Raw genomic sequence first — 20,281 nt, 5'->3', positions numbered from 1 at the left:
AGCGAGTGGACCACAAACTCACAAACGGAAGTACAGAGACAACGAGCAGGAGTTAGGTACGAGTTCAGACTCTGCAGAAAAAGGAAAGGTACGGACATAGAGAAACTCAGGAAACAGGCTAGAAGAGTATACAGACAAGAACAGACACAGTAGCAAGATACAGGAGCGAGTCTAGGTATGCAGCCCCTAGAAGGCGGGAGGAACAGGCTAGGAGCGTGTTCAGACAGGACAGACAAGATACGGGAGCGGGTCTAGGTATGCAGCCCCTAGAAGGCGGGAGGAACAGGCTAGGAGCGTGTTCAGACAGGACAGACAAGATACGGGAGCGGGTCTAGGTATGCAGCCCCTAGAAGGCGGGACGAACAGGCAAGGAGCGTGTTCAGACAGGACTGGAAATACAGCCTACAAGAAAGGCAAGCAAGCAAACACAGAAAGGGACCTGGCACATTCAGAGTGAAAGAGCACACTGAATGAAACACAATGCTCAGGCATGGGTTAATTGGAGCAGCTGGTTAAATACCAGGTGACAGACAGCAATAGGCTGAGGACGCACAAGGGGTGTGCCTACAGCAGGTACAAAAAGCAGGAAGTGATCGGGCGCCGCCCTTAAGCAGAAACAGAAACAGAAGCAAATAGACAGCATGGAGGGAAGCCAGAGAGACATTCTGGATTGGAGACCAAGTGCGTGCTCCTGCACAGTGGGAGATGGACCACTATGCAAGGACGCCGCCAGGTATGTTACAGTACCCCCCCCTTACGCCCCCTCTTCTTCAGGCCTGCCAGAATGTTCCGCAGGGAATTCGAGGGCCAATCCTTCACTTCAAGGAGATCACTTCCACTGTCCACCGGAAAAACTGGTCTCCTCTGGGTAGCTAGGATGCTACCTCCTATCCAGCCATCCTCAGCAACAGACGAAATGGGTGGAGTACCAGGAACAGTACACAAGGAAGTCTCTCTCCACTTATTATCAGGTAGCACCCCAGGGGGTTCAGGAGACAACTGGAAGCCCTCCACCGGGCTGGAGGGGTGCAGAGACTCGGGGATAACCTCTGCTTCGGGGTACATCTTGTCAAGCTCACAGGATGAAATTGGCGAGGTATCAGGTACAAGGTGTAGAAAAGTCACTGTCTCTTTGTTATCAGGTGGTACCCCGGAGGATTCAGGAAACAACTAGGGGTCCTCCGCCGGGTTGGAAGAGTGCAGAGACTCGGGGATAACCTCTGCTTCGGAGTACACTAGATCGGACTCACTGGAAAAAGCGGGCGAGGTATCAGGTACCGAGTATAGGAGAGTCTCTGTCTATTCGCTATCAGGTAGCACCCCGAAGGGTTCAGGAGACAACTGGGGGTCCTCCGCCTGGTCGGAGGGGTGTAGAGACTCGGGGATAACCTCTGCTTCGGAATACACTAGATCGGACTCACTGGAAGAAGCGGGCGAGGTATCAGGTACCGAGTATAGGAGAGTCTCTGTCCATTCGCTATCAGGTAGCACCCCGAAGGGTTCAGGAGACAACTGGAGGTCCTCCGCCTGGTCGGAGGGGTGTAGAGACTCGGGGATAACCTCTGCTTCGGAGTACACTAGGTCAGACTCACTGGACGAAGCGGGCGAGGTATCAGGTACAGAGTATAGGGAAGACTCTGTCCATTTGCTACCAGGTAGCACCCCGAAGGGTTCTGGAGACAACTGGAGGTCCTCCGCCTGGTCGGAGGGGTGTAGAGACTCGGGGTTAACTACCGCTTTGAGGTACCCATTGTCAGGCTCACAGGACGGAGCGGACGAAGTATCGGGTACCGGGTGTAGGGAAGTCTCTCTCTATTTGTCATCAGGTGGTATCCCGGAGGATTCTAGGTGGGCAGAAGTCTCTTCGGGCAGGAGAACAGGTGCGCTACCCACGCATATTACCCGTAGGGGCTGCTCCGGGATACAGGGAAATGAAGCTTCAGCAGGAACCTCAAGGTTGGGATCAGGAGGTCTTTGGGAGGACAGACCCTGGCGTGACGGCTTGCCTCTACGCCTAGCACGTCTGGACTGCCTCTTGAGGTTGGGAGAAGTATTCTGGAGAGCGTAGTCATCCTGTGTGGATTCTGAGTGGGCAGTAGTCTCTTCGGGCAGGAGGACTAGTGCGCTACCCACACACATTACCCATCGGGGCTGCTCCGGGATTTTGGGAAGTGAAGCTTCAGCAGGGGTCTCCGGGTTAGGGTCATCGAAGACCATTAGAAAGGCCACCAGGAAGGCCTGAAGGTCCAGGAGGATAGGATCCTGTGTTTCCCATAGGGGGTTGATCCATTCCAAGGCATCACCCGCTAGGTTAGACATAATGAATCCCACCTTAGCCCGATCGGTGGGAAAACAAAGAGGGTAGAACTTGAAGTGTAGCATGCATTGCTCCACAAATGCACGACTCTGTCTTGGATCCCCATAGTACCGTGGCGGATCCACAGGAACGAGTGCAGAAAGATCCATCTGGACGGGTGCGTAATTCGCCTGGAACTCAGCTAAAGAAAAAAAAAAAAATATATATTTTTTTAATTTATTTTTAATGCACGTATTTGCTGGAAAACGTCTCAGAGAGCGAAGGCCGTGGGGCTCAACGGGAACCATGGCCTGAGCATGCTGTAATGCACACGCCCGGGCTGAGCGGCGTGTGCGTGTGATTCCACTGGACCGTGCCGGAGAGTGAATGCCTGGAGGGGCGTAACAAGGTATTCACCCGATCCAACCAGGGTCGCACGACGGCATACGACGCCAGTGCACCAAGGAGGAACCGAGCAGAGGAACCAGGTGCTACTCCAGGACAGACCCCGGACACGGCTGTTGACCCACACATGGGAATACAGGAACAGACAGGTTAGGCTGGCACACAGACTGGTGGGTATAGGCAGGCACGACTGGTATGCAGGCAGGCGGGTATGCAGGCAGGGGGGTACAGGCAAGCACGGCTAGAGTGCAGGTAGGAACACAGGCGGGATAGGACCCAGTACACACTGGGACTCAGGAACAGAACCACAGATGTGGCGGACAAACACAGCAGAGTAAGGCCGCCCAGAGTGGTGAGCGAGAGCAGGGCAAGACGAGACCGCCTAGAGCGGTGAGCGAGAGTAGAGCAGGACGAGGCCGCCTGTAGCGGTGAGCAAGAGTAGAGCAGGACGAGGCCGCCTGGAGCGGTAAGCAAGAGTAGAGCAGGACGAGGCCGCCTGGAGCGGTGAGCAAGAGTAGAGCAGGACGAGGCCGCCTGGAGCGGTGAGCAAGAGTAGAGCAGGACGAGGCCGCCTGGAGCGGTGAGCAAGAGTAGAGCAGGACGAGGCCGCCTGGAGCGGTGAGCAAGAGTAGAGTAGGACGAGGCCACCTGGAGCGGCGAGCAAAGGGTCAGAGCAGAGCGAGACTGCCGGAGCAGCGAGCAAAGGGTCAGAGCGGAGCGAGACTGCCGGAGCAGCGAGCAAAGGGTCAGAGTGGAGGGGACTGCCGGAGCAGCGAGCAAAGGGTCAGAGCGGAGAGAGACTGCCGGAGCAGCGAGCAAAGGGTCAGAGCGGAGCGAGACTGCCGGAGCAGTGAGCAAAGGGTCAGAGCGGAGCAAGACTGCCAGAGCAGTGAGCAAAGGGTCAGAGCGGAGCAAGACTGCCAGAGCAGTGAGCAAAGGGTCAGAGCGGAGCGAGACTGCCGGAGCAGTGAGCAAAGGCTGAGCAGGCTAGAACCGCCGGAGCGGTGAGCAAGGCAGAGCAGGGAGGACAGTGCTCTGTACACACGGAACAGGCAGGAAGGGAAAGGCAGAACCAGATACCCACAGGGTACTTACAGTGAAGTAGCGAGTGGACCACAAACTCACAAACGGAAGTACAGAGACAACGAGCAGGAGTTAGGTACGAGTTCAGACTCTGCAGAAAAAGGAAAGGTACGGACATAGAGAAACTCAGGAAACAGGCTAGAAGAGTATACAGACAAGAACAGACACAGTAGCAAGATACAGGAGCGGGTCTAGGTATGCAGCCCCTAGAAGGCGGGAAGAACAGGCTAGGAGCGTGTTCAGACAGGACAGACAAGATACGGGAGCGGGTCTAGGTATGCAGCCCCTAGAAGGCGGGAGGAACAGGCTAGGAGCGTGTTCAGACAGGACAGACAAGATACGGGAGTGGGTCTAGGTATGCAGCCCCTAGAAGGCGGGACGAATAGGCAAGGAGCGTGTTCAGACAGAACTGGAAATACAGCCTACAAGAAAGGCAAGCAAGCAAACACAGAAAGGGACCTGGCACATTCAGAGTGAAAGAGCACACTGAATGAAACACAATGCTCAGGCATGGGTTAATTGGAGCAGCTGGTTTAAATACCAGGTGACAGACAGCAATAGGCTGAGGACGCACAAGGGGTGTGCCTGCAGCAGGTACAAAAAGCAGGAAGTGATCGGGCGCCGCCCTTAAGCATCAGAAGCAGAAGCAAACAGACAGCATGGAGAGAAGCCAGAGAGACATTCTGGATTGGAGACCAAGTGCGCACTCCTGAACAGTGGGAGATGGACCACTATGCAAGGACGCCGCGTATGTTACAGCGTACAGTAAGCGCTTCCACAGTTTTTTTCATTATAATGCCTTCCTCGCTGGCATGGGCTAAGATTCCCTGAAGTGTGGCAGAAAAAGAGGCAGTGGGGTTATGGTGAAGTTTAGAGTAAGTATTAGTATCTTTAAGCTGGCGAAAGGCTTACTTTTCATATTTAGTGCATGGCCAGATCACGATATTTCCCCCCTTGTCCGCAGCCTTAATTACAATATCATCATAGGTTTGCAGTTGTTTAATTGCTGCCCATTGTTGTGCTGTGAGATTGTCAAACTTCCTTTTAGTTGACAGTTTCTAAAAGTCATCGGAAACCAGTTTGGCCAATATCACAAAGGCAGGGCATAAGGACAAGGGGGGAAAGCGCGTGGATCTAAGCACTGTAAATTGAGGTAACCCACCTGGATGTAAAGGGCCTTGTTCTTATAGAAGTTCTTCCAAATTATGAATCGCCTCCCAGTCAGCCGCACTAGGAGAATCAAAGGATATCGCCCTCTTAGAGTGTAGTTTATGTAGGATGGGCTTACGGACGAACAGGTGGAGGTCCTTTAAGACTGTAAAATAATTAAATCTGTTAGTAGGGGAAAAGGTGAAGCCCTTACTCAGGACCTCCAGCTGCTCAATAGAGAGAATATGGGAGGACAGATTGACAACCTGCAGATCCCCCTGGGACTCACTCACCCGATGTGGAAACAGGCCCTTGTTCTTATTGATCAGTCTCGTCTGGATCCTTTTAGATATTTGTAGAGAGGCACCATGGTTGTCCGTCGGTTGGTGCCTATCACGTATATCTTCAGTGGAGGTAACAGATGATGCAGACGTAGATCTGGATCTAGGCTGGAAACCCATCCTGTACTGAGGACAAGCCTAAGTTTCCCCACCTATATACTCTCTGTAGCTGCTTATTCTGTATGTCTCTTTGAATTTTTTTAGATTTCACAAGTTGAATCTCATTCACCCACTTCTGAGATAATACTTCAATGTCCTCATTCAGTTTTTTGATGGAGTCAGTGGACATTTCATTTTTGAGGGAGGTTTGCAATTCCTCGATTTCGGACTCGATAGAAGCTAATGATACCTGATTTATTTCTATAAGCAAATTCATGAATCCGATCGAGCATATATTTGAGTATTGTTCCCATCTAGTTCTCATTGTCTCGTCATCAGGGGCGGAACTACCGCCCGTGCAGCCGGTTCATTGAACGGGGGCCCCGAGGGAGAGGGGGCCCCTCCAGCCTCCAGCAGGGCCGCCATCAGGGCATGACTGCCCTGACTCCAGTATGGGGCCCGGCCGGTAGGGGCCCCCTCGGGGGCCCCCCTCTTGTGCGTCTCTCTCCGGGGCCCCATGCTATGCGCCGGGTCCGGGACATTTCAGCGCTGAGCTGCGCTGTTGCAGCAGCGCCTTGATGATTCCCCTGACTTCCGGTCATGTGACGGTGCCGTCACATGGCCGGAAGTCAGGAGAACCTGCTGTCAGCGATTTGGACGAGCGCCAGGATTCTGCAGGGATCGCATGGGGGTAAGTATAACAAGTTTTATTTTTTTTAAAATACAATTAACTAGGAGTGGAGAGATGGGAGAAGCACATGTGTGTGTGTATGTGTGTGTGGGGGGGGAGATGGGAGATGCACATGTGTGTGTGTGTGTGTGGGGGGGGGGAGATGGGAGATGCACATGTGTGTGTGTGTGTGGGGGGGAGATGGGAGATGCACATGTGTGTGTGTGGGGGGGGGAGATGGGAGATGCACATGTGTGTGGTGGGGGGGAGATGGGAGATGCACATGTGGTGGAGGGGGATGAGATGGGAGATGCACATGTGGTGGAGGGGGATGAGAGAGGGGCACATGTGGGGGAGGGGGATGAGAGAGGGGCACATGTGGGGGAGGGGGATGAGAGAGGGGCACATGTGGGGGAGGGGGATGAGAGAGGGGCACATGTGGGGGAGGGGGATGAGAGAGGGGCACATGTGGGGGAGGGGGATGAGAGAGGGGCACATGTGGGGGAGGGGGATGAGAGAGGGGCACATAACGAATGTGGGGTGGGGGAGAGTAAATGATAAATGATGATGGGGTGGGGAGAGCACGGACATGATATAATGAATTGGGGCAGGGGGTGCATGTAAATATTGAATGCGGGGAGCAGGAAGTATAGAGTAGGGGGCGTTGCGGATGCAGGAGTGTGACTGGTAACAAATTGGCGGAAAGAGTAGAGGTTCTAATTAAATTATATATTAAGTGCCTATTTACAGTTAATGGGGGCACAGTGGTGGATTACAATTTATATTTGGAATGGTAGGTTGCCTAATAACTAACCATATATTGATGGTGGATGCACGTCTGTATTCAGCTGCGTAATGTAGAAGTTGGGGAATGTGCTCTAGATAACTGTGTTATTTTATGCAGAGACGAGTGATGGCGGTCTGTGCTGGATGAAGGAGAAAAGCGAAGATGAAGGACTTCACCTAGAGACGTCACCGGTGAGTCAGTCTATTACATGTACACTGTGTATAATGTCACTGGTGATCACTGTATTACCTGTACACTGACACTATATACAGAGCTCCTGTGTATAATGTCACTGGTGATCACTGTATTACCTGTACACTGACACTATATACAGAGCTCCTGTGTATAATTTCACTGGTGATCACTGTATTACCTGTACACTGACACTATATACAGAGCTCCTGTGTATAATGTCACTGGTGATCCCTGTATTACCTGTACACTGACACTATATACAGAGCTCCTGTGTATAATGTCACTGATGATCACTGTATTACCTGTACACTATATACAGAGCTCCTGTGTATAATGTCACTGTATTACCTGTACACTGACACTATATACAGAGCTCCTGTGTATAATTTCACTGGTGATCACTAGATTACCTGGACACTTACGTTATACATACCATGTATAGAGCTCCCGTGTATAATGACACTTATGGTAATATTAGTAATGTGGTGGTAATATTAGTAATGTAGTGGTAATATGTGGTCTGGTCATGGTGTGGCAGTTTTTCTCCCTTCTGTGTGGTATTATTCGGTCACTATGTTGTGGTAATATGTGGTCTGGTCATGGTGTGGCGGTATTCCCTGTATGTGGTATTATTGGTCATTTAAAAAAAAAATGTATATGACACATTCCCTTAAAGAAAACTAAATAAAAATATATCTAAAAAGAGTATTGGATATTTTAAGAAAATTTTAATAGGTTAGAGTAGGGCCCGCCCAGAAGAGTCTACCTTATCGTGGTGGCGGCTTTAAAAATCTTTTGGCCAAAACAAAAGCTGATGGCTATGTATGTGGCGCCGTCACATGGCCGAACGTCAGGAGAACCTGGTGGCAGCGACGTGGACGAGCGCCAGGATTCTGCAGGGATTGCATGGGGGTAAGTATAACAAGTTTTATTTTTTTTAAATACAATTAATTAACTAGGAGTGGGGGGAATCAGAGATGCACATGGGGGGGGATGAGAGATGCACATGGGGGGGGGTGAGAGATGCACATGGGGGGGATGAGAGATGCACTGGGGGGGGGATGAGAGATGCACATGGGGGGGGATGAGAGATGCACATGGGGGGGGATGAGAGATGCACATGGGGGGGGATGAGAGATGCACATGGGGGGGATGAGAGATGCACATGGGGGGGATGAGAGATGCACGGAGGGGGATGAGAGATGCACGGGGGGTGAGAGCTGCACATGGGTGGGATGAGAGCTGCACATGGGGGGGTGAGAGATGCACATGGGGGGTTATGTTTACATAACTTTGTTGCCTTATGAAGGGCAGGGGGGGCCCCCCAAAATTTCTTGCACAGGGGCCCACTACAGTCTGTGTCCGCCCCTGCTCGTCATCAATACTGAATGAGGGAAAAATTTGTACCCTCAAGCCACGGGGTATGAGGCCCCTCTCAATGTATTTTTTGAGAGAGACCAGATGGATATCTGTAACAGCAACAGCAGCAGACAGAATGTGCAATGGACCCTCTTGTACTGTATACACAGTGTACAAACCTTGCCTGCCTAACTCCACCTAACACCTGGATTAGTCCTCAGGGGGCTGTTAATTCAGATGGATATATAGCTTGCTGTAGAATACCTATACCTTACTATTAAACCTCCAATTCTGTCCCTCACTCAGCAGCACCTCTCCCTACTCTGCCTGTTTCCAGGGTAGACTGTGACAAGCATGGCGGCGCCAGGTCTGATATAGACCTGATGACGATGTCCAGCCAATCACTGTAATGCCACAACCAACATGGCTACGGCATTACAGTGAGTGGCAGGCAATCCCTGCATGTTCATTGGCTCTCTAAATAGCGCCAAACATGCAGGGAGAGGACCCGAACTCCCGCCCGAGCAACCCGGAAATACTCGCCGAGCATGTCGCAGTGAGCAGTAACAAGCACGCTCGCTCATCACTAGTCAGTATTTTTTCTCAGGAGTGGGAGCCAAAACCAGAAATACAGAAGTGGTGTCGCGTTTCTATTATACTTTTCCTCTGATTGTTCCACTCCTGGTTTGCGATTACAGATACTGATGTAATGCTGACCAAATACTGAACGTGTGAACGTGGCCTTAAGGAGTTTTCCACTACTGGGACGACATCTTCTCAATCAATATGTTTTCCTCATTTGAAAAAAATAACACCTATACTCACCTCCGGTTGTAGTGCCACTCCTGGGAAGTTTGCACCTTGTCTCCCATTATGTCACGTGAACCCTGCAGACAATCAGCAGCCTCTTCCCTCTCGCTTATGACTCGCCCCCTGGGCCATGGGGCACTCGGGACCGGGCTACAGGGCAATGCTGGGAGTAGTAGTGGCGACCCGGTCCCGTGGATCAGGGTGGTCAGACCAGTGGCAGTCTTTTATATGTTTTAGGTAATGTCTGACTACGCCACCTGTGGATTGCGGTCAGGGAGGACCGCCGCTGCAAGGAAGACCGCTGAGGCTGGTGTTGGGGATGCAGCGGGGAATAGTACAACTCCCCACGGGAGGAGTGTAGCCTCAGGGCAGGTAATGGGATGCTGGGGGTGATGGTGCAGGCGCAGCAGTAACCACACAGAGTCCAATAATGCAGTCCAGGGTCTTTTACTGCAGATCTTATCACAGACCCACCAGGAGTACAGTGTAGCAATGGACCTTGGTGTCTGAGGGCATTCGGGCGAGCTCCGCTGGTCAGGGTGAGTGGGTAGGCCTACCGTTCTCTCTCTCTGCCCTTGCTGACTATCTCCCCCTTTAGTGGTATGATAGCCCACGTCCCTGAGCTTGCCGTGTACTACGCCTGTATGGCTTGCGACTCGGGCCTTAGGTACCTGTAACTTCTCCGTGCTGTACCGGTCCCTCTGTGTGGCGGAGCCTCCAGGCTTCTTGGCCAAGGGGCCTGAAATCCCTTGCGTGTTGGTTATCTGCTGCAGGGCTTGCAACCCTGACAGCCTCGGACCCCAGTGTCCGGTTGTGTAGTCTCTCTCTGCCAGGACCGGCTCTCGTCGCCTCTGTCCCTGGCTTTCTGTTCCTCCTTTGCCTCCTGGACTCCTCAGCTGCGGCTGACCTGTCCCTCTCTTCTGGGAACCCTTCTGGATACTTCAGAAGTGGGTCCTGGGCTCTCTAACCCTGCCCTCAGTACCAGTTTTTACTCCGGGACTAAACTAGAAACACGATACAGGGTAAAAATTATAACATAAACATAACAGAGAAGAAAACAACAAACAACACCACATATTGAGTTCTTTAGGTCACAGTATGGCCTGTGACCGGGTGTCCATTTCACCCAATAAGGCGAAGTCTCAACCGGTGCGGGGACCTGTCCAAAGCAAACCCCAAACATTGGCCCTGGGCGTGGCTGCAAGGCGAAGCAAACTACTTTGGACCACTCGGAACCACGCCAGACAGGTTTTTCTTCCGTGGCCGTCTTCGCAAAAGGCACAAAGTGCAACTATTTACAACGTAGTTCCGGTTATCCAAAGTTCATAACCTGTCAGTCCATATATCTAGAAAAACTGGAGAAAACACTATTAGTTACAGGTAACAAACATATTAAATATATACATGGTACATTTAGATCTTGTACCTATATCCTCCAGCGAGCTGGTGTTTGACCCCTAGTGCTCCTGGTTGACCTCCTTAACCCACTGTCTTGTGGTGGACCAACCTGGCTTTCCCCACTATCATTGAGGGTACAGCTACTAGCTGGGTGTAAAGGCAGGGCAGGCAGCTGTCTGCGGGTCCTTTGGCTTACCGCAGGCATGGCAGGCTCACTGTCAGCAGAGGGTTGACTCTCCTGGGCTGCTGGCGTGGGTTCTTCCGCCTCTGGGGCCGCTTGCTCTTCTTGTTCTTCCTGTCCTCCTGTAGGCTCCTGCTGGGTAGGCTGAAGGAAGTGTAGGACGGGTACCACTATTGCGCCATTTATCTGAGTCCAGGTCCGGGGGAACTCTCCGAGAACTGTGCTGATCATCTCTTCCTTGTCCTCTGCGGGTTTAAGGTCATCTTGATCTTCATTTGGACTCTGTAGTTGCACGGGGCACCATTTTAGGTGGTCTCTGGAGACGGTGCTAGTGGTTTCTCCTCCATCCTTGGTAATCACACATACCTTCAGGTTGTCGTGGTCGGACTGCAGTACTGTGTACGGGTCTCTCTCCCACTGGTCATCCAGCTTGTGTAACCTTCTCTTCCGCTTCAGGACCTGCTCACCAGGTTTCAGGGGACCAGCAGGGGCGTGTTGGTTGAAGAGCCTCTCTTGCTTTTCTCTCGCTTGAGCCAGACTCCTCTCCACACTCTCCTGTATCTTCTTGTACTGTAGCCGCCGTTCCGTATCCCAGTCCGCGTCTGGGGAGGTGTCCTCAGGTGTCAGGACTCCCATCTCCAGGTCGATCGGCAGCTTACCTGGTCTTGCTCGCATCAGGTAAGCCAGGGTGCAATTTGTAGCATTCACCGGGATGTGGTTGTACAAGTCAATCAGATCTGGCAGCTTCTCCGGCCACAGGCTGCGTTCTTCCAGGGGTAACGTCTTGAGGAGATCGATGATGGTATTGTTCATTTTCTCACACAGCCCGTTGGTTTGCGGGTGGTAAGGCGTTATCCGAATCTTCCTACAGCCGTAGAGATTGCAGAACTCCTGGAATACTTCAGCCTCAAACGCTGGACCTTGATCTGTCAAGACCTGTTCCGGATACCGATGTGGACGGCAGAAGTGTTGCTGGAAGGCTCTGGCCGCTGTTTGGGCTGTCAGGTCTTTAACAGGAACCACCACCAGGAACCGGCAGTAATGGTCCACAATTGTCAGGGCATAGACGTAGCCCGACCGGCTTGGAGCCAATTTCACATGGTCCAGAGCTACCAGCTCAAGAGGCTGCCTGGTAACGATGGGCCTCAAGGGTGTCTGCTGGCTGGTACGGTCCTTCCTTCTGAGGTGACATGGGCCGCAGTCCCTGCTCCACTTCTCGATGGCCCTTCTCATGCCAACCCAGTAGAACCGCTCTCTCAGTAGGAACTCCAGTTTCTTCCACCCGAAGTGTCCTGCTCTGTCATGGTAGGCCTCCAGGACCATTGCTGCATCTCGCCTTGGGACCACTATCTGCCAGGTCAGCTCGTGCGTCCGGTGGTGACAAGCCTTCTGCACAGCTTACCCTCGTAGAGGAATAGCCTGCTTTTCTCCTTCCATATCTGCTTGGCTTCCTCTGGAGCGTCCGGGCCAGGGCTAGCGTCTTCCTGGGTTAACATGTCTTTCACCAGGCGTATTGCAGGGTCGCTATCTTGCGTTTCAGCCCAGCCGTGGTGGGATAAGGGATTGAACATGACGGTGGTTAAGTCCTTGCCTCTTGCCCGGTGAGAATGCTGAGTGGCCCCATACCGGTGGAACGCAGGGAGCTCTATTTCCTCCAGCTCTTCCGAGTCATCTTCTCCTTCAGGTAGGTGGGGCATTCTTGATAGGGCGTCTGCGTTGGCGTTGGTCCTGCCCGCTCGGTATTTGATTGTGAAGTCATAATTGGATAGCCGTGCCATCCACCGCTGTTCTAGGGCACCTAGTCTTGCATTGTCCAGATGTGTCAACGGGTTGTTGTCCATGTACACGGTGAACTTTGCGGAGGCCAGGTAATGCTTAAACCGTTCTGTGACGGCCCATACCACTGCCAAGAATTCTAGCTTGAGGGAGCTGTAGTTCTCCGGGTTTCTTTCAGTGGGCCTCAGCTTCCGGCTGGCATACGCGATCACCCTTTCTCTGCCCTGTTGGTTCTGTGACAGTACGGCTCCCAGCCCCACATTACTGGCATCTGTGTGGAGGATAAAAGGCTGGCCATAATCGGGGTAGGCCAGGATCTCATCCCCCGTGAGGGCCATCTTCAACTGGCGGAAGGACTCCTCTTCCGGCTTGTCCCACTGGAAGGGTGGCTTGTGACTTCTGGATTTAGATTGCCCTATCAGGAGGTCCTGCATAGGGGCTGCCATCTTAGTGAACCCGGGGATGAACCTTCGGTAGTAGCCTACCAACCCGAGGAATTGCCTCACTTCCTTGATGTTAGAGGGGCTTGGCCAGCTCTTGATGGCTGTAACTTTGTCGGGGTCGGGGGCTACTCCCTCTGCACTCACCACGTGTCCTAGGTATTGGACCTTTGGTTTTAACAGGTGGCACTTTGAAGGCTTCACTTTCAGGCCGTAGCTTGCCAGGGCTTCGAACACCTCGGCCAGGTGCTTTAGATGGTCCTCGTAAGTCTTCGAATAGACGATCACGTCGTCCAGGTAAAGGAGGACCGTCTCGAAGTTTCGGTGCCCTAGACAGCATTCCATCAGCCTCTGGAAGGTCCCTGGTGCGTTGCAGAGCCCGAAGGGCATACAGTTGAACTCGCTCAGTCCCATCGGGGTGGTGAAGGCGGTCTTCTCCTTGTCAGCCTCTGCCACAGGAACCTGCCAGTACCCGCTAGTAAGGTCCAAAGTAGAGAAGAAATTAGCTGATTTGAGAGCTGCTAAAGACTCCTCTATCCTAGGTAATGGGTGATACGATTGATTTGTCTACAGTCCACGCACATTCTCATGGTACCATCTTTCTTTTTTACCAAAACCAAGGGAGCTGCCCAGGGGCTACAGCTATCTCTAATGACCCCGGCTTCTTTCATTTCTCTCAGCATACCTTTGGCGTTCTGATAATGTGCAGGGGGTACAGGCCTGTGTCTCTCTTTTATTGGTGGGTGGCTCCCCGTGGGGATATGGTGTTGTATCCCTTTTACTCTGCCGAAGTCTAGCGGGTGCTTACTAAAAATTCTCTCGTATTCCTGAACCACCCGGTAGACTCCTTGTTTTTGGTGCAGGGGAGTGGAGTCAGCACCCACATGGAGTTTCTGGCACCAGTCCTCCTTTTGTTTCTGGGAGCCATTACCCTCCGCCTGTGGAGATGGAGGCAACGGTTCCATGGCCCTGATAGCTTTGTGCTCAACAGCAAACAGTTTGTCAAGTGTAGCGTACCTGGGTAGGTGTACCTCCCTCTCCCCAATGTTGAGAATGCAAACGGGCACCCTCCCATGATGGACATCAACCACCCCCCGGGCTGTCAAAATGGTGGGCCTGCTGTCTGAGTACACGGGTTCTACCATGGCTTGGTAGTCTCTGCTTCTCAACCCGATTGCAGTCCGACACCAGATCATCATTTCACTTTTGGGAGGCATTGATATGGGGAATGGGTCACTCATTCTTACGCTACCGATCTCACCACCAGACAGTTCTACCTGCTGCCGTCTCATCAGGGCTCTTATATCTTTCTGGAGGACCCTCTGTTGGCTGGAGCTCAAATTCATCGCCACCTGCTGTAAAATCACAATTACTTCTGAAAGACAGTTTTCAATTACATTAGTACCCACAGTTATTTTAGGGTGACTTTCACGACGGTCAATGTCCACAATGATCACTCCCTGTGTCGGCAGTTCCACCTTACCAATCTTGATAGTCATCTCTCTGAACCCCACCTGCGGCACGGGTTGGCCATTGCTGGCAATGATGCTTAAGTCATCGTCTGGGTAGCGTGTTATGTCAGCGTCACTCCAGTACCGCTTGAAAAGTACGTAGGGGATGGTAGTCACTTGAGACCCGGTGTCCAGCAGTGCACTCATGGGGATACCGTCCAGCACTACGGGTAAGACCGGGCGTCCTCCCACGTACTTATCACGCCAACTAGACGGGCCTGATGACCTTATGCCTGGGGGTTGGCCCTCTGCCCCAGGTCGGACCCATTTAAAGTACAGTACCTTGCTATGTGTCCTGGCTGACTGCACCAACGGCAAATCGGCTGTCCATCCTCAGTGTAGCGGTCGGCGGGCCTCCCTCTGAACGGCGGGATCCTCCTCTGTCGACGCCACGGGACATCCTCCGGACTGGAAGCCAGATCGATTGGTCTTAACGGTTCCACCTGCAACGACTGTACGGTCCTGGTTAATGCGGCCACACTCTTTGTTAGCTCCTGGACCTGATGGTGCAGGGCTGCAGGCTGGGATGGATTTAGGGCCTGTGCATCAGCCCCCACAAGGTCTGCGGGGTAGGGCGCTGCCCCCTGGTGGTAAGTGATGGCAGGGCGCCGGGAAGCTACAGCGCCACCTGCTGCGGGTTCTCTGAGCACCCGGATGGCCCGATCCTTGAACTGCGCAAAAGTCAAATCGGGGTTCTGTAGGGCCATGAGGCGCAGCTGGGTCCTGTGGGAGCTGGGCAGCAGACCTTCTATGAAGTGGTCAGTCAACAGTTTATCAGAGTCCTGCACGCTACCAGGGTCAGCTTGTTTGATAGCTCTCAGGGCTTCTTGCAGGTTCAAGGCATAGTCTCTGATACTATCCTGGGCCCGCTGCTTACAGCCATAGAACCGCATTTTGATTTCCGCTGAGGTACGGGTATCAAAGGTACTCAGCAGCCGGGTCAGAATGTCCTTTACTATCCTTTTCTCCTCATTGGACCATGATTTCACTTCCCGCTGGGCTGCACCGGTGAGCTGCCCCGTCAGAATGCTCACTTTCTGTTCTTCTGTCAAGGGATAAACTTTGAATAAACTGTGCAGTCTTTCCCTAAAGTCAGTTAAGGTATGGGGGTCCCCTGAGTATTGGGGTAGCCAGGCGGCTCCGGGGATGTAGGGCATAGAGAACGGCATCACCGCTGCTGCAGCCCCGCTGGTGGTAGAAGGCCCCTCCGTGTCCGTCATCTTCCTCCCCCCTAGTTAAGCGTGGCCTACCTTCCGACGATCCTCTTATGTAGGCCGCGGCTCCGCTGGTGCTGCTCCGTGTGAGGACCTTGCGTCGTGTCCTGGTGATGTCAGCGTCGCTCTCTCTCCCTTCCAGGACCTTGCGCAGCGTCAGTGCGTAGGGCGGGGCTTCAAGTCTCGTGCGCTTTGGACGTCCACGCCCCTCTTCTTCGCGCGCGGTGTCCTGAAGATGGCGTCCGATGGGGGGAAAACGGCTGAAGATGGTGGGAAACTGCTGAAGATGGCGGGAGACCGCTGAAAACGGCGGGAAACGGCTCCGAATGGCGGGGAAACTTCTTTTTAAGGTACGTGTACAGTCTTTTTCAGGCACGCAATACCCGTTTGTGGCGGGTTGGTCACAATCCTGCCAACTACGCCAAAGCTAACTCGCCCCCTGGGCCATGGGGCACTCGGGACCGGGCTACAGGGCAATGCTGGGAGTAGTAGTGGCGACCCGGTCCTGTGGCTCAGGGTGGTCAGACCAGTGGCAGTCTTTTATATGTTTTAGGTAATGTCCGACTACGCCACCTGTGGATTGCGGTCAGGGAGGACCGCCGCTGCAAGGAAGACCGCTGAGGCTGGTGTTGGGGATGCAGCGGGGAATAGTACAACTCCCCACGGGAGGAGTGTAGCCTCAGGGCAGGTAATAGGATGCTGGGGGTGATGGTGCAGGCGCAGCAGTAACCACACAGAGTCCAATAATGCAGTCCAGGGTCTTTTACTGCAGATCTTATCACAGACCCACCAGGAGTACAGGGTAGGAATGGACCTGGGTGTCTGAGGGCATTCGGGCGAGCTCCGCTGGTCAGGGTGAGTGGGTAGGCCTACCGTTCTCTCTCTGTCCTTGCTGACTATCTCCCCCTTTAGTGGTATGATAGCCCACGTCCCTGAGCTTGCCGTGTACTACGCCTGTATCGCTTGCGACTCGGGCCTTAGGTACCTGTAGCTTCTCCGTGCTGTACTGGTCCCTCTGTGTGGCGGAGCCTCCAGGCTTCTTGGCCAAGGGACCTGAAATCCCTTGCGAGTTGGTTATCTGCTGCAGGGCTTGCAACCCTGACAGCCTCGGACCCCAGTGTCCGGTTGTGTAGTTCTCTCTCAGCCAGGACCGGCTCTCGTCGCCTCTGTCCCTGGCTTTCTGTTCCTTCTTTGCCTCCTGGACTCCTCAGCTGCGGCTGACCTGTCCCTCTCTTCTGGGAACCCTTCTGGATACTTCAGAAGCGGGTCCTGGTCTCTCTAACCCTGCCCTCAGTACCAGCTTTTATAGGGGCAGCCTGCTCCCCCTACTGGCCTGGGACAGGAGGTGCTGCATGCTAATGGTCCATGACCAGAGAACCTCCCTCTTGCTCTCAGACACAGCCTTACAAGTTTGTGGCATCCAGGCCTGGGGTGACACACTTACTCTGGATGTAACTGACACCCGGAAGAAGTGAAAGCTGTGGCTGCGCTCTGACATCCTCCGGGTGTCAGCACTCATAGACTTCTATAGGGCTCAACCAATTTCACAGGGAGACGGAGCAGCGCAAAAAAATTTCAAATTTCTGGTGGAAACTGTTTGATGAATCGGCCCCATGGTTTTATCTACACATCGCTGTCATTTTGCATATTTTTCTCGTCAGTTTTGCAAGATCACAGCAAAAATAACATCATGACCACAATCACTCATATGTTATTTTATTTCAGGGGAGACCAAGTTATTGCTTCAACTGCGAATCTTCCAAGAGAAGCTGAGCCAGGATTATATAAATGTGAGGCAAGAAACTATCTGGGAGTGAACACCGGAAGCCTGCAGATTGTGAGGATTGTGGTGAGTTCCTGGTACACCCTAAAAATCAGATAATAGTAATGCATCTCTGCAGCCCAACACTGTGATAATGACCATGCTGGTATAACCTAGGAATCTTCTGTATGTAGTTATATATGTAAATTATACCAGCAACTTATATATCAAAAGAATCCCAGGTTATACCAGCCGTACATATATAATTATATACAGGAGATACCCAGTAATACCAGCTGTACATATATAATTATATACAGGAGATACCCAGGTTATACCAGCTGTAGATATATAATTATATACAGGAGATACCCAGGTTATACCTGCTGTAACTATATAATTATATACAGGCGATACCCAGGTTATACCAGCTGCACATATATAATTATATACAGGAGATGCCCAGGTTATACCAGCTGTACATATATAATTATATACAGGAGATACCCAGTAATACCAGCTGTACATATATAATTATATACAGGAGATACCCAGGTTATACCTGCTGTACATATATAATTATATACAGGAGATACCCAGGTTATACCTGCTGTAACTATATAATTATATACAGGAGATACCCAGGTTATACCAGCTGTACATATATAATTATATACAGGAGATGCCCAGGTTATACCAGCTGTACATATATAATTATATACAGGCGATACCCAGGTTATACCTGCTGTACATATATAATTATATACAGGAGATACCCAGTAATACCAGCTGTACATATATAATTATATACAGGAGATACCCAGGTTATACCAGCTGTACATATATAATTATATACAGGAGATGCCCAGGTTATACCAGCTGTACATATATAATTATATACAGGCGATACCCAGGTTATACCTGCTGTACATATATAATTATATACAGGAGATGTCCAGGTTATACCAGCTGTACATATATAATTATATACAGGAGATACCCAGTAATACCAGCTGTACATATATAATTATATACAGGAGATACCCAGGTTATACCTGCTGTACATATATAATTATATACAGGAGATACCCAGGTTATACCAGCTGTACATATATAATTATATACAGGAGATGCCCAGGTTATACCAGCTGTACATATATAATTATATACAGGAGATACCCAGTAATACCAGCTGTACATATATAATTATATACAGGAGATACCCAGGTTATACCTGCTGTACATATATAATTATATACAGGAGATACCCAGGTTATACCTGCTGTAACTATATAATTATATACAGGAGATACCCAGGTTATACCAGCTGTACATATATAATTATATACAGGAGATGCCCAGGTTATACCAGCTGTACATATATAATTATATACAGGCGATACCCAGGTTATACCTGCTGTACATATATAATTATATACAGGAGATACCCAGTAATACCAGCTGTACATATATAATTATATACAGGAGATACCCAGGTTATACCAGCTGTACATATATAATTATATACAGGAGATGCCCAGGTTATACCAGCTGTACATATATAATTATATACAGGCGATACCCAGGTTATACCTGCTGTACATATATAATTATATACAGGAGATGTCCAGGTTATACCAGCTGTACATATATAATTATATACAGGAGATACCCAGTAATACCAGCTGTACATATATAATTATATACAGGAGATACCCAGGTTATACCTGCTGTACATATATAATTATATACAGGAGATACCCAGGTTATACCAGCTGTACATATATAATTATATACAGGAGATACCCAGTAATACCAGCTGTACATATATAATTATATACAGGCGATACCCAGGTTATACCAGCTGTACATATATAATTATATACTGCGGTGATTACTTTATAGCTTTGTGCTTTTTTATGTTATTCTAATCTGTTTTCTCTGTTTCCTTCTTTCACAGAAGAATCAAAAACAGTCCGATAGCACAATGGAAGACTCACTAGCGTGGACCATCATTCTGGGCGTCATTGTTTTGTTCTTTTCATGTCATTTCCTCCGGTTGCCACATGTTTTCCTTCTTTTTTAGTTGCTTCGTAGACGCTCGCCGGCTTCTATGGTGCTATTTGCTATTTAGGAACAATACATTTTTTTCGTGCGCTATATCTTTAGTGTTGAACTATTTTTCCTACATACGGGTTTTACAAACCGGTTGTCCCTACATTGATGGCTCACATTAGTAGCAGCAGATGGACGGTCTGTCTGTTCTTCAGTAAGCGCCAGCACAATTCTTCTTGCTCTGACACTGGAGGAGAGAGAGCTGAAATGGCGCCTTCCAATAAACAACATCGCCACACTGTAAATGAATATCACCGCCGTACAGGCGTACAGTATTTATGCACACGCTATACACAGACATACGGTGTATATGTATATATATATATATATATATATATATATATATATATATATATATATATATATATATATATATATATATATATATATATATATATATATATATAATGAACATACAGTGAGTGAAATGAGTATTGAACACGTCACTAATTCTCTAAATAAATCTATTTCTAAATGTGCCATTGACATGAAATTCTCACCAGATGTCGGTAACGATCCATTCAATCCACGCAGGCAAAGAAATCAAACCGTGTCCATAAATTAAGTTATGTGTGATAATGAAAAATGACACAAGGAAAAAGTATTGAACACGGTTACTGAAATGTTATTTATATTTTGTACAAAAGCCTTTGTTGGTGAGAGAAAGAGATATTAATGGAAAATCAAACT

General features: G+C 50.4%; 1 protein-coding gene across 1 annotated transcript in view; it reads left to right on the top strand.

Annotated features, from left to right (window-relative positions):
* The window catches only part of LOC141253097 (nectin 1a-like), a 139,217-nt gene extending 119,329 nt beyond the window's left edge, over positions 1–19,888 (top strand). Inside the window, exons 4-5 of the mRNA XM_073670855.1 lie at positions 17,440–17,563; positions 19,437–19,888. Coding sequence (XP_073526956.1) covers positions 17,440–17,563; positions 19,437–19,562 — 250 coding nt within the window. The 3' untranslated portion in view covers positions 19,563–19,888. The remainder of the gene's footprint in view (positions 1–17,439; positions 17,564–19,436) is intronic.
* The last annotated feature ends 393 nt before the right edge of the window (positions 19,889–20,281 follow it).

This window comes from Phyllobates terribilis, unplaced genomic scaffold, assembly GCF_046119375.1.
Source record: "Phyllobates terribilis strain yellow unplaced genomic scaffold, ASM4611937v1 Scaffold_2__4_contigs__length_985480577, whole genome shotgun sequence".
Taxonomy (NCBI): domain Eukaryota; kingdom Metazoa; phylum Chordata; class Amphibia; order Anura; family Dendrobatidae; genus Phyllobates; species Phyllobates terribilis.
This window is presented reverse-complemented; position numbering and strand designations above follow the sequence as displayed.